The sequence below is a fragment of the Pseudophryne corroboree genome, chromosome 12 (assembly GCF_028390025.1).
Source record: "Pseudophryne corroboree isolate aPseCor3 chromosome 12, aPseCor3.hap2, whole genome shotgun sequence".
NCBI classification, from domain to species: domain Eukaryota; kingdom Metazoa; phylum Chordata; class Amphibia; order Anura; family Myobatrachidae; genus Pseudophryne; species Pseudophryne corroboree.
The window spans coordinates 27,549,676-27,563,272 of NC_086455.1; the positions used below are offsets into that span (position 1 = coordinate 27,549,676).

At 43.4% G+C, this 13,597-nt stretch overlaps 1 protein-coding gene and 1 long non-coding RNA gene across 3 annotated transcripts in view; one reads left to right on the top strand and one right to left on the bottom strand.

Annotated features, from left to right (window-relative positions):
* The window catches only part of RHOJ (ras homolog family member J), an 86,206-nt gene extending 79,175 nt beyond the window's left edge, over positions 1-7,031 (bottom strand). Inside the window, exon 1 of one of the 2 annotated variants that reach the window (XM_063947266.1) lies at positions 6,452-7,031. In XM_063947266.1, the coding sequence (XP_063803336.1) occupies positions 6,452-6,662 (211 nt within the window). In that variant the 5' untranslated portion in view covers positions 6,663-7,031. Of the gene's footprint in view, positions 1-913; positions 1,023-6,451 lie in introns of those variants that run through there. The other variant, XM_063947267.1, reaches the window with a different exon arrangement.
* LOC134980435 (uncharacterized) overlaps positions 1-13,597 on the top strand; it is a 168,339-nt gene that overhangs the window by 72,753 nt on the left and 81,989 nt on the right. Inside the window, exon 3 of the long non-coding RNA XR_010190395.1 lies at positions 330-418. This is a non-coding gene — a long non-coding RNA (uncharacterized LOC134980435). The remainder of the gene's footprint in view (positions 1-329; positions 419-13,597) is intronic.

Genomic DNA, 13,597 nt, shown 5'->3' on the forward strand with positions numbered 1-13,597 from the left:
ACGGTATACTGTGTAAGGCAGGCATGTCCAAACTGCGGCCCTCCAGCTGTTGTGAAACTACTTATCCCAGCATGCCCTGACACAGTTTTGCTATCAGAGAATGGTAAAGCTGTGTCAGGGCATGCTGGGATGTGTAGTTTCACATCAGCTGGAGGGCCGCAGTTTGGACATGCCTGGTGTAAGGTATACTGGAGGGACAGCAGGTGGCGCAGTTTCTAAATATGTTAACAACTGTATGTCACTTCCTGTTGACCCTCTATATTATATTGTGTTAGGCAAATTACCTATACTGATCACAGTAAAGTTTTATCCCACAATTTTGTACACAGAAGCATATTCTGCAACACTGACATGAGAAGAGAGCAGTGTGGGACCTTTACCAGTAATGAAACCCTGGCAGATTCGGAGAAGGGTGCCTGTAAGTAGTTTATTTGAACATATCACATTTGTCTCAAGAAAACTATATTTTTAATTTAATTCTACTCTAAAACAAGGATTGTACTTTAACACATAAACATCAAGTTCTTTTCAGCTATACGGTAAAATACACAGCTTAACTCCGGGAGCAGTATGATTTGCCGGAGCTTGGGATCCCGGCGCTTGTAAAACCAGCGCCAGGACTTCGAATGTTAGTAAGCCGACAGATTAAAGTAAAGGGCGTTCCCCCCTCTCCCCAACCCCCTAACCCTAACCCTCCCTCCCTGCAGCTAAACCCTAACCTACCCCCTTGGTGCCTAACCCAACCCGCAGGTGCCTAAACCTAACTCCCCATCCCCGTTACCTAAACCTAACACACACACGCACAAACCCGCAGCCTAACCCTCCGAGGGGGGTGCCTAACCCTAACCCCCCCTCCCCGCAGCCTAACACCCCGGGGACGCAGCCTAAACCTAACCTCCCTCCCACGGCTTACCTGACGCGCGGGCCGGTGTCTCCTCGTTCAGGGTCCCGGCTGTCGGTATTCCGGAGCTGGAATGTTGTACTCTTTTGGATGCCGGTGTCGGCATTCAGAAGGGGGGCGGTATTCAGGCGTCGGTATTTTGACTGCCGAGATACTGACAGCTGTGATCCTGACTGCTTCCCCTTATTTCCCTACATAGCTTCATTGCCTTACAGACATATCCAAAACCCTAAGGGTGAATGTTCTATTTAGGATTAGGATATGAAATGCTTCTAAAATTGGAAACTTTGAAGAAACAATAGACAAAGGTTTTCTAACATCACATAACCCAACAATTAATACGGAAGTTACTGCTGATTTAAACTGACCAGACTTAAGTGTTTGTAAACACAATTGTCCATTCTCACTATGATAAAACAATTTACAAAATGTCATTTTATTTTATTGTTTTGTGCAAATTCATTTATGTTTTATTTACCTTTTAATTACCGTTTCTATTTTATTGCTCTTTAACATTTTTGTTATGTTTTCGTCCCCCAAGTGTGACACTATGGGGGTCATTCCGACCCATTCGCACGCAGCGGTTTATCTCTGCGGTGCGAACGGGTGCGTAATGCGCATGCGCGGCGGCCACAGTGCACGCGCGACGTTGCCCGTCGCCGGGTTACGTCGTGGCATACAAAGGAAGCGGTCGCAGAGCCGACCGCTAAGAAGATTGACAGGAAGAAGGCGTTCCAGGGCGGATCCGGACCGCTTGGAGACGTTTTTTTGGGGTAGTGAAACGCAGGCGTGTCCAGAAGAATGGAGGGCGGATGTCTGACGTCAAAGCCGGCTCCAACACGCAGGGATCGTCACACAGGGTAAGTATGTATAGGCCTAGTCTTGTTTTGTGTGAAATTTTTTAAGCTTAGCAGGGCTGCACAAGTGATCGCAGCCCTGCTAAGCTAAAATACACTCCCCCATAGGCGTGGACTAGTTGATTGCAGCAGCAGCAGCAAAAAGTTGCTGGCTGAGATCAACTCGGAATGACCACCTATAAGCAGCCATGACAGACATAAACCATAGAGATGAGCAAAATGGCGGTAACATTTCACGGGTATTGCACTCTGCTTTTATTTTGCCAATTTGCTGAATGCCAATCTGTATTGTAATTGCAAATGAGCATTTTTGTCTATGAAGGGAACTAGGATGATGACTGTCAATGCATTTTGCCATGTGGTGTGGCTGGGGTAGGGCTGGAATCACTTTAGGCCAAATTTTTCTGGTGACGTGAAATGATGCAGCCACTAGTGTAATAGAGCGACCGTTTCGTGCTAACGTTTGTTGGATCTGCTGTGGTGCCAAATGGCTTTAACTGTTTTATGTCATAATCCAGTATAGTTTTTACAAGTTACCTGCTACCAAATAGTCCAATTCAATGGGGCCTATTTATTAAGCAATTATGCCCTTAAAATATGCAAAATTGCTGTTTCAGCATATTTATGGGCAGGATTAAGTATTTCTACAATGAAATAAAATAGAAAGCAGAAGATAGTGGACATATCTTCTGCAATCAGGGCACTGTCCCTCAGGAGCCATTCCCATACTTCTCTACTGGGACAAATCCCATTGACCTCTCCTCCAAACCTCCCACGCTCCCCCCCCTGCATGTGCCAATACATTGTCACCAAATACACACACACACACACACACACACACACACACACACACACACACACACACACGTAGTGAAGGTAGAAGGACCCAGGAGGGACTCTCCACAGCCAGGGTAGCTCTGTCTATAGGGACAGCGGTGGGGCTGCTACAGTCTTTCTTAGCTCAGGGGCTGGGCAACTCGCAGATCCTCTACGGTGCAGTGGCAGAAGGAGATACGGAAGGGCTGCACCACACAGCATCATGCATAATGATGTCAATACTTCCCCCGGGACTAGACCAAGTGACAGGTAACCATGAAGGAGGAGCAGTGGGGGTTCATTGGAACATGTTGATTATCCGCCCTGACCCGGCAGGTGGAGCGGACAGTATAAAAAAAAAAATCAATAAGCGCTGCGGCAATGTTTATTTGTGCCCCTCTCACCCTCGGGGCCTGATATAGGTGTCCCCTTTATCAAGGCTGTTTTTTGTATAGGCTCAATGGGCAGTTGCCCAAGGGCCCCAGGAGTATAAGGGCCCTAGGCTAATAGCTGACCAGATTTTTGTAAATCGGCCCTGGAGAACCGGAGATATTCTACTTCAAATCAGTGGTTCACATCAGAGCTTGTCAATTGCTCTTCCCAGCCAGATATCTCGGGTTCTGTCTGTCGGGTTCTGTTTTTCTGAGGGTATACTCCAAAAGCTGGGACTCTCGCCTTTCAGTGCACTGTGGCAGCTTGTTTCTACTATACCTAGAACCAGAGATATCAGCCTTCCTGCAGCTGGTCCCTGCTCCAGCTCCACACGCCTGGTATGCAGTTTTATATTTTTGTCGGTGGATTGCTCTGGCTCCTGAACTCTGATCCCCAAGTCCCCAGTATCTCCTAAAAGGTGGGACTCTCTAGTTTTTTTTAGCCATTTGAAAGCTGTGATATCTATTTCCAGGAACTGGAGATATCTGCAGTCAAGCACGCCGCCCTCCCACAGGGAAATTATTGAATATTAAGCCCACTACACTATCCACCCCTCCTATGCATATTAAACACCCCCTACCACCCTGGAAGTCATGTACCGGGCCCCTTCATTCAGCCCAATGCCCTCTTTTACAGTTTAGTGTTCTCCCTCCCATCATCTGTGCAGTAAAGGAGTAATTAGCAGACACAGAACACCTCCTATCACCCGCGGGACATTAAAGCTACCGGTGATAGGGGTGCCCCCACCCATACTGCTGGAGGATGGGTAGGGGCTCCAGTGCATTGCTTTGCCATGGGGCCTACACTTCTGTTAAGACAGCTCTGCCCTTTATACTGCCCTGTCGTCACGCCTGCCGTCAATTAGTTTAAAACATTCCAACAATAAAAGAATCCTTTCTGACGCAATGTTGTTTACTAATTTCGTGGTGGTTGGTAGTGGTTGATACATAGCAAACTACAACTTGGGCCGTACTGTATAAACTTATTTATTAACGGGAACTTCATTGTGAATGGATATCGATAACTGCTTGCACTGCTTCAAAGAACCCAAGTGGTAAAGATTAGAGGGGAGTGTGGCATGGGGCACTTACAGTCATCAGTGTGTGGCCACAGCACAAAGACAGCAGGGCCACGTCCCCCAAGACTCAACCTGTGCTCTAAGCTGCCCTTCCGCCCTCCTTCAATAACTCCATTCCCTTCCACACACACCTGAGCAGCGGTGAATGGGACACACCTCTCAGCTGCGATTGGGACTGCATTGTGACACAGAACAGAGTCAGCTAATCGGAACTGTCTCTTTTAAGTATGGACAGTCCAGCATGCTTTTCTGACTGTGAGCACACAAAGGGCCTGCATCCTCAACTGAGGTCTTATAAAACCTGCTAATGATGCATGCACTGTTATTTTGTACATAGATGCCCATTTGCGGCACCTCTGATTCGCTGCTTGTGTACAAAAATGCACCGTCAATTACAACATTGTACCTTTAAGCTACTCTATCGCAGCACAGAATGTCCATTGCAAGAAAGCCGCTATAGCCTTTGAAACTGCATAAGGCAATGCAGTTGCAAGCAGAGACATGCCTCCGAAATGATCGTGACACACCTGTATTTACCTCCCACAGTCACCGCCTGTCACTCAATATGCATACAAATTTGCACTGTGACAGCCATCAGTGGACCCAGGCTTGGACTGGCCCACAGGGATACAGGGGAAACCACCAGTGGGCCCCACTGCCTGGGGGCCCACCTCCTGCTCTAAGGATCAGGTTCTAGACTGTGCATTTGAATTATACATTATACATATGTTACTTTATACTGGACTATGGGGTATTTTCTACAGTGCATTGCTGTTATTAATCTGTTATTAATCTGGTACATTATCATGCATGTAGCAGCTGAATTTACTGTATATATTTATGAAGGGGCCCAGACGTTGCACTCTCTAATGGTTAGTCAAACCAAAGAGGTGGCAGGCCACACCCCCTCTGAAGACTGGCCACACCCCTAAACATGGGCCCCTACCATTGCATTCCCCCGGTGGGCCCTACATGCCCCAGTCCGACACTGAGTAGACCATCAGGGTATATGTGTGACTCAGACGCATTCTCAGTACAACAATTATTGCTCAGCTGCGCAAAGACTGGCGTCGAGAACACTAAGCGTCCATCTCTTAATCAGGACCAAATTGACTGCTTGTCACTCATCTGTTTACTTTAGCAGGCAAGCAGTGTGAACGCTGTATGCTGGCGCTGGTAAGCTTTATTAACAACGCACACAGATCTCATATGGCTTGTCAGTAGGAAGCCTGCATAAAATGTACCGGCAAATACAAGATCTGTACACTGAAACACAAGCTGCTTATATTCTGCTACATTTCTTTATGGTGGCAGTAAGTCTATGTAAATACTGGCATTAAATTATTTACTGTACTTTCTGTAGAAACTCAGCTTAAACGAATGTAATCTCGTAAAATAACAATTGTATCAGCCCATGCATATTTGCGTTTATCTGTGCGTTTAACCTGCGTTGCAGAACAGTGTTTGAATGCTTCTTAGGGGGTGATTCAGACCCGATCGCTGCTGTGCGTTTTCGTGCAATGGATGATCTATAGACTGCGCATGCGTATACACCGTAATGCGCACGCGTGTCGGACAACGACAACGGGCATCGCCGGTCAGCGACAGGATGGTGCAAAAATGTCATTTGCAAGGGCGTTTGAAAGGTGATTGACAGGAAGAGGCCGTTTGTGGGTGGTAACTGACCGTTTACTGGGAGTGTCAGGGAAAATGCAGGCGTTCCCAAGCGTTTTCAGGGAGGGTGTGTGACGTCAGCTCCGGCCCCGATCAGCCTCTTCTCATCACACTGGAGGAGTAAGTCCTGGGCTGCGCAGAGACTGCACACAGTGGATTTTTGCAGCTCGGCGTACACATGCGATCGCACACCTGCACGGCGGTGACTGTCTGAATTACCCCCTTAAATCCGCTTCATTGCGGTTATCTTGCATCAGTGCAGATTAAAACTTACATTAACCTCAGCAGCACATTACCAACAAAAGGAGATTGTGATTAAACATTGTAGTACCTTGGAGCTGACACACGTGTTGTTTGAACGGCGGTACCTGCTTTTGTTACACACACAGTGCTGTTTATACAAATATTTACACGTGACAAATAAACATGCTACTAGTGAAAGGGTAAATATATGCATATTCCTTGGTTTTATTTGCAATACACAATTAAAAATAAATGTATATAGCTGGAACATATTCAATTGCGCCTTACAATTGGAATTGCAATATTATGCAAATTTAAATGCCATTGGTTATGGTAATATTAGAACAGTGGTTGTATAATCAGGCCTGTATACAGTATATGCATGATTTTATCATCATTATATACTCTAGCAAAATGCGTGTAATAAACACCTTCAGAACAGTTCCTTACCTGCGTAGTGGTCGAACACAGTGGGTACGTATTGCTCCGGAAAAGCGTCATTAGCGTAACTCATCACCAGGCAGGTCTTCCCGACCGCTCCGTCTCCAACCACCACACACTTCAGCATCCTCTTCATGCTATTAGTGCTCCCAGACCCACTGCTGTCATATTCGTCTCTCCTATCCATGTCTGGCTGCTGCAAACTCCTTTCAGAGCACATTAAGAAAAACAAACCAAATCCCAGATCCGAGTTCTTTTTTTTCCCAATGCCCCCAGAGGTTCTGCAGATCAGGAAATCATAATACGCTGCACTTTCTGTAGCAATATCCTGTAATGATCATACTTGGCTAGTTTGTGCATCAATAGAGGCTGTATTTTGTATGCAAGTGTTTCGGCACCTCATTGCTACAATTCACAGACTTTTCCTCATTCTGACACACACAGCTCAGTGTTTGTGCATCACGGGAGGGGGAATTAAATGTGTAGACGTCACTTGTCCCTCCAGTAGGCTGACCACAGAAATCAGAGCTTGCTGTTAATCCACCCCTCCAACCTCCACTTGCTTCCAGCATCTAATATGGAGCAGGGGATTTCAGTAGATGGAGGGTTTTTGTGTGTTTTTTTTTTTTTTTTCTAGGGAGGTTTTTTTTTTATATCTTTTTTTTTTTTCTTGGGCTTGCTCTGTGTCAGGAAATCATGAGTTTCCTGCTGAATTCCATATTAGGATCAGTGGGCTGGTGAACAGTTAGAGACAATGGGAGCTCTGTGTGTGTTTGCACTGTACAGGAACTTTGCCAGCACTCAAGAGTTAGAAAAACACTAGAGGTCCCACTGCAGGCTTTAGAGTTAAACTTCCTCCTTCTTATCCTGGCTGGAGAGAGACCGATGATGTCATTGCAGTTCAGTAATTAAACTATTATACCAACAAATAGACAGCTGGTAGAAAATAGAACCAATTTGTTTTAACTACTTTGGTTCCAGAAATGAAAAATAAATAAATAAATAAATATATATATATATATATATATATATATATATATATATATATATATATATATATATATATATATATATATATATATATATATTGGGCCTGATTTTTTTTTTTTTAACAGTTAGCTAATGTATTGTTTTCTGTGCATGCTTCTGAGCCGTAACATGTGGCAGCGGTTGCAGTGTGGTGATTGACAGAACGGGACTGTTCAGGGGATGTTACAGAGAGAACAGTCTAAAACGCAGACGTGTCCAACCGTTTTGGGGGGTGAGTCGCAGCGAGCGTCTTCTGATGCGGTGGTTCTGGCCCCGTCGTCTCAGTTGCGACGGATATTCTGAGCAACCGCAGAGGTCTGATGCTGCTTCTTTAGACGCAAGCGGCGGATCTGAGAAGCCGGTGGGGGAATGGCTCAATACAAATGACAGCTCCTGCGACAACTGTATAGCTTCTCAGATCTGCTGCTTATGAAGACGCAACAGCGATCCAATTTACATCCACCTCTGAATCAGGCCCAGTATTACCTGGAAAAAAATCTTTAATTACTCTTAAATAGTGATATAATACAGTGTTGTATTTTGAGCTCTTATATGTTGTTGTTTTGTTTTTCTCATTTTGCTTTAAGATTCATTTTTATTACGTGTTGTAATTATTTTTGACTGACGAGACTGCGGCTAGTGCAAAGTGGTGCTGAGAAAATGGTGTATGCACGTTCCACTGGTATACAGTGCATTTACGAATGCTTTTTAGGGGAGCTGAGGGTTAGATTTGGCCTAGTGCTTATGCAGTGTGACCATAGCAAGTATGACCCTATCATGGCACCCAAATCCACTTCTGGACTGAGCCCCAATTCCAGAGCCAAAATAAATAAATATATCTTGTATTTATGAATTTTCTAAGGATTATATAGATAAACTGTAGCCTTTGGAGCAGAGGTGAGCAAACTCAATGCCGAATTGGCATGCAGAAAGCTTTAAAGTGGCACTGCATCTCGCTGGATCGTGTCATTCCACTGGTGATTGGTGGAAGACCTGTATGCATATCATGTGACACTCTCCTCTGCACAATGTGTGAGTTCTGAGTCAGTGTGCTCCAGTGAGGGCTGGAGGAGGAATGTGTGCTGTTCCAGCTCCCTGCATGGGCTCCAGTCTCAAAGGTAAATGGGAGAATTCTGATGTCCAAAAATGTGTTATAAGAGGAGGCCTCTGATGGCACATAAGGAGCATCTGGAGGGGTCTGATGGCATATAAGTGGCATCTGGAGGGGTCTGATGGCATATAAGTGGCATCTGAACAGGTCTGATGGCATATAAGTGGCATCTGGAGGGGTCTGATGGCATATAAGTGGCATCTAGAGGGGTCTGATGGCATATAAGTGGCATCTGGACAGGTCTGATGGCATATAAGTGGTATCTGGATAGGTCTGATGGCATATACGTGGCATCTGGACAGGTCTGATGGCATATGAGTGACATCTGGACAGGTCTGATGGCATATAAGTGGCATCTGGACAGGTCTGATGGCATATAAGTGGTATGTGGAGAAGTGTAATTGCATTTAAGTGTCTTGAAGGGTTTGATGGCATTAACAGGGCCATTTCTAGGGGTACGCGCAGCGTGCAATCCCCCGACTCCTGCAGGCCTCTGTCACACAGGGTTGGCATGATGCTGTAGATGGGGGTATTCAGTGCAGGAAGATGCCAGGCTGGAGAGGCACCTTCCCTTCCCCACTCTGCTGCTCTGGCATCATACTTGTTGATAGTCATATGGGTGTGGGATGATAGATGGACAGTGTCTAGTTAGACAGTCAATAGATAGACAGCGCATGTTAGACAGACATTAGGTCGACAGGGTAAAAAGGTCGACAGGAAAAGGGTAGACAATACAAAAGGTCGACGGTCAAAAGGTCGACAAAAAAAAAAAAAGGTAGACACCATATTTTTTTGTGTGGTTTGTATGGATAGTTTTGTCATCTGGGACCCCCAATTGAAGAAAGGCATCTCCTCGTGGGGCTCACTTTACTCACCACGCTTTGGGTTCCATGCGCAAGGTTTATAACCAACTCTATGCCGACATGGATAGAGAAGGTATGAAATAGTCCAAAACATGTAAAAAAAACACCCTGTGTCTACCCTTTTTTTATGTCGACCATTTTAATGTCGACCTTTTGACCCTGTCAACCTTTTGTACTGTCTAACATGTGGTGTCTATCTATTGACTGTCTAACTAGACACAGTTTATCTATCATCCGGATACCAGTCATATAACAGCTGCAGTGCACTTTAAGCTGGTGAAAGTGAAAAGGTCAGGGGGTGGAGTCTAAGTAGTGGGTGGCGCTACACAGCACTGTGTGCATTCAGTGCCTGTGTAGAGTAGTAGCAGCATGGGAGAGAGGCAGGGGCAGCTGCAGACAGTGTACTGCCAACTGATGATGTAAGGTAAGAAGGAGGATACTATCATTATGTATACATGTGTATACGTATGTAACTATGTATATGTGTGTGACATTATGTATATATGTCACTGGAATGCTTTATGCGTTTTATGGTAGTCACTGCTGTGTGTGGGTGTTAGAGGGGCTCTCGCTCGTGCCCATGGCACCCAGATGTCATGTTAAGGTTCTGCGTGTATCTGCACAGAAATACCAGTTGCCTGTTACTGCTTTATTTATTATTTGAGTCTGATAATACCACTTTCCCCACCAACTGTTATTGCGCTACTATCTACCTGGAAATGTACTAGTCATTACAGTTTGATCTCATTTAAGAAAATCGTTTTTTTCCCCCTTTTAAAAATAGAATATGCTGTCCTTTTTTGTATCAGTTTAGCCATTCTAACCTCCAATTTCATTTTTCATAATTGTGTATTTGCATTATTTGTTTCAGCATGAACATTTAAGAGCTTTTTAGAGCATTGACCAATTTTATCATTTATTTCCTATTGTCATGTTCTGATTCCACTGTAGGGGCGGGATGTAATGAACATTATATCCCAACCCTGATTTGCCTGCCACCAAAATGCAGAATCCAAAAATACTACAGGTTGAGTATCCCATATCCAAATATTCCGAAATACGGAATATTCCGAAATACGGACTTTTTTGAGTGAGACTGAGATAGTGAAACCTTTGTTTTTTGATGGCTCAATGTACACAAACTTTCTTTAATACTCTAAGTTATTAAAAATATTGTTTTAAATGACCTTCAGGCTGTGTGCATAAGGTGTATATGAAACATAAATGAATTGTGTGAATGTACACACACTTTGCTTAATGCACAAAGTTATAAAAAATATTTGCTAAAATTACCATCAGGCTGGGTGTATAAAATGTATTTGTAACATAAATGCATTCTGTGCTTAGATTTAGGTCCCATCACCATGATATCTCATTATGGTATGCAATTATTCCAAAATACGGAAAAATCCGATATCCAAAATTCCTCTGGTCCCAAGCATTTTGGATAAGGGATACTCAACCTGTATTTGAAATCACAAATTAAATACCATGCTTCTATTGAATGTACAGTATATTAAAGGGTACTAAACCTAAAATACTAACTGGTGCATTATGACAAATGCATGTTAGAGCATTAAATAAATTCCTATTTAAGTGGTTACATAAAACTATTGGACTTCCCATTCTATCTTCTTATTAGTGTAGAACTAGTTTTGTAGTTACACTTGTGATAATGAATGGGTGATTAAGCATGATCATCTTGCTATTTTATTTGAATCTTTAGTAATATCTTTCCCGCTCCACTGCCTGAAGAAAGCACACTCAGGCTGTGAAAAACTGGCATTCTATTATCAATATAAGTGTATTAAGCATGTTTATTAATGTCTTTATTTATTAATTTCCAGGGCTTCCTGCGTCTTCGCCTGGCGGGCGTCAACCCACCAGGGCTCCCAGCGTCTTCGTCTGGCAGGCTCCAGCCCACCATGGTTTCCGGCGTCTTTGCCTGGCGGTCAGTGGCTATTTAGCTCTTTTGCGTGGCCGTCAGACTTCCAGGGCTTCTGGCGTTTTCTCCTGGCCAGACCTCAAGGACTGCAGGCGTCTTCACCAGGCGGGCTCCAACCTACCAGGGCTTCTCTTTCTTTCCTCTTTTCTCTTTGTTTCTTCTTTAATACTATCTTTTATCGTTTTTTTTCTTTTTATTACTTTCTTTCTGCTTTTTTCTATCTTTTTTTTCTTTTTCAATGTCAGAACTATTCTTTTTTGTTCTTTCTTTTTCTTTCTTTCTGTTTCTTCCTGCTTCTTTCTTCTTTTCTCTTTCTTCTTTCTATTTTTTTCTGCTTTCTTTCTTCAATGCTATCTTTTTACTTTCTTTCTGCTTCTTATTTCTTTTTTTTCTTTCTTTTTCTTTCTTTCTTCAACCCACCAAGGCTTCCGGCGTCTTCATCTGGCGGGCTCCAGCCCACCAGGGCTTCTGGCGTCTTCACTTGGTGGTCAGCAGCTATTTAGCTCTTTTGCATGGCCGTCAGACCTCCAGGGCTTCCTGCTTTCTGCTCATTTTTCTTTCTGCTTCTCTTTCTTTCTTTCTTTAATTCTTTATTTTTTTCACTTTTTTCTCTCTTTCTTGTTATTCAATTCTGTTTTTTTTCTTTTTTCTGTCTTTTCTTTCATTTTTCTTTCTGCTTATTTCTTCTTTTCTCTTTCTTTTTTTCTTTAATACTATCTTTTATCTATTTTTTTTCTGTCTGCTTTCTTTATCTTTCTTTAATTCTATCTTCTTTCTTTCTGCTTCCTGTTTCTTACGTTATTTTTTTATTTCTTTTCTCTTTCTTCTTTAAAACTATCTTTTATCCTTTTTTTCGTCTTTCTTTCATTCTGAGTTTTTCTCTCTAATTATCTTTTTTCTTTTTCACTTATATTTTCTTTCTGTTTTTCTTCTTTCTTTGTCTTTTTCTTTCTTTCTTTCTTTTTCTTTCTTTCTTTCTTTCTGCTTCTTCTTTTCTCTTTATTTCTGCTTTCTTCTTTAATCCTATCGTTTTTTTTTTTGTTTTTTTTTCTGCTTCTTATTTCTTACTTTCTCTCTTTTTTTCTTTTTCTTTTTGTCTTTCTTTAATACTATCTTTTATCTTTTATCTTCTTTTTTTATTTTCCTTTTTTCTTTCTTTTTTTCTGCTTCTTTCTTCAATTCTATCTTTTCTTTCTTTCTTTTTCTGTCTGCTTCTTACATTCTTTTTTTTTCTCTCCTTTCTTTCTTGCTCTCTTTATTTCCGGTGTCTTCATCTGGCGGGCAGCAACCCAACAGGGGTTCTGGCATCTTCACCTGGCAGGCTCCAGTTCACCAGGGCTTCCGGCGTCTTCACTTTGTGGTCAGCTGTTTTGCGTGGCCATCAGACTTCGAGGACTTCCTGCTTTCTGCTTCTTCTTTTTCTATCTGCTTCTTTCTTTAATTCTCTTTTTTATTTTTTCTCTTTCTTTTTCCTTCTTCAATTCTATCTTTTTCTCTTTTTTTATTTCTTTCTTATTTCTTTCTGCTTCTTTCTTCTTATCTCTTTCTTTCTCATTTAATACTGTCTTTCTCCGGCAGGGTCCACAGGTTATCCACAGGATAACAATGGGATATGATGAAGCGACAGCAGATTTGCACCAATTGGTCAAAGCTTTTCTGGCCTCCCAGCATGCAACGGGCCATCCATATATCTCTGCCCCCTTGCTCAGGCAAATCAGTTTTTTGTTTGGTGCGGCAGGAGCCGGACCATGGTCAGAGGGCTGCTGGTTTTTAGCAGCCCTAAGCTTTCTTATTTTACTTTTATAGTCTTACTATTTTTTTGAGTGATCTTTCTAAACAGCGTCTTATATGTACCTTAGAAAGAGTCGCTCCAACAACTCTCCGCCGGGTCGCAACAACGCTTACCCATGAATACAGTGCTGTTTCGGCGGGCGTCTGTGTCAGATATACTAGCAGGTCCAGCAGATGTTACCAGGCTGTGGCCGGAGCACGGGGAGAAGGTAAGGCCTCGGTTCTGCTTAGAAGGGGAATACGGACACAGCCGCACTGTTTTGGGAGGAGACCACCAAACAGTAACTGAAGCGGCTGCCACCTTGGGTGCACCAGCGCTAGGCCTTAGCGATCACAGGCTCCAGGAATAATATGAGGCCGCGATCCCTAGGGTTGATGTCAGCAGTGGGGAGTCAGATGCTCTCCTGGTCGCCCCT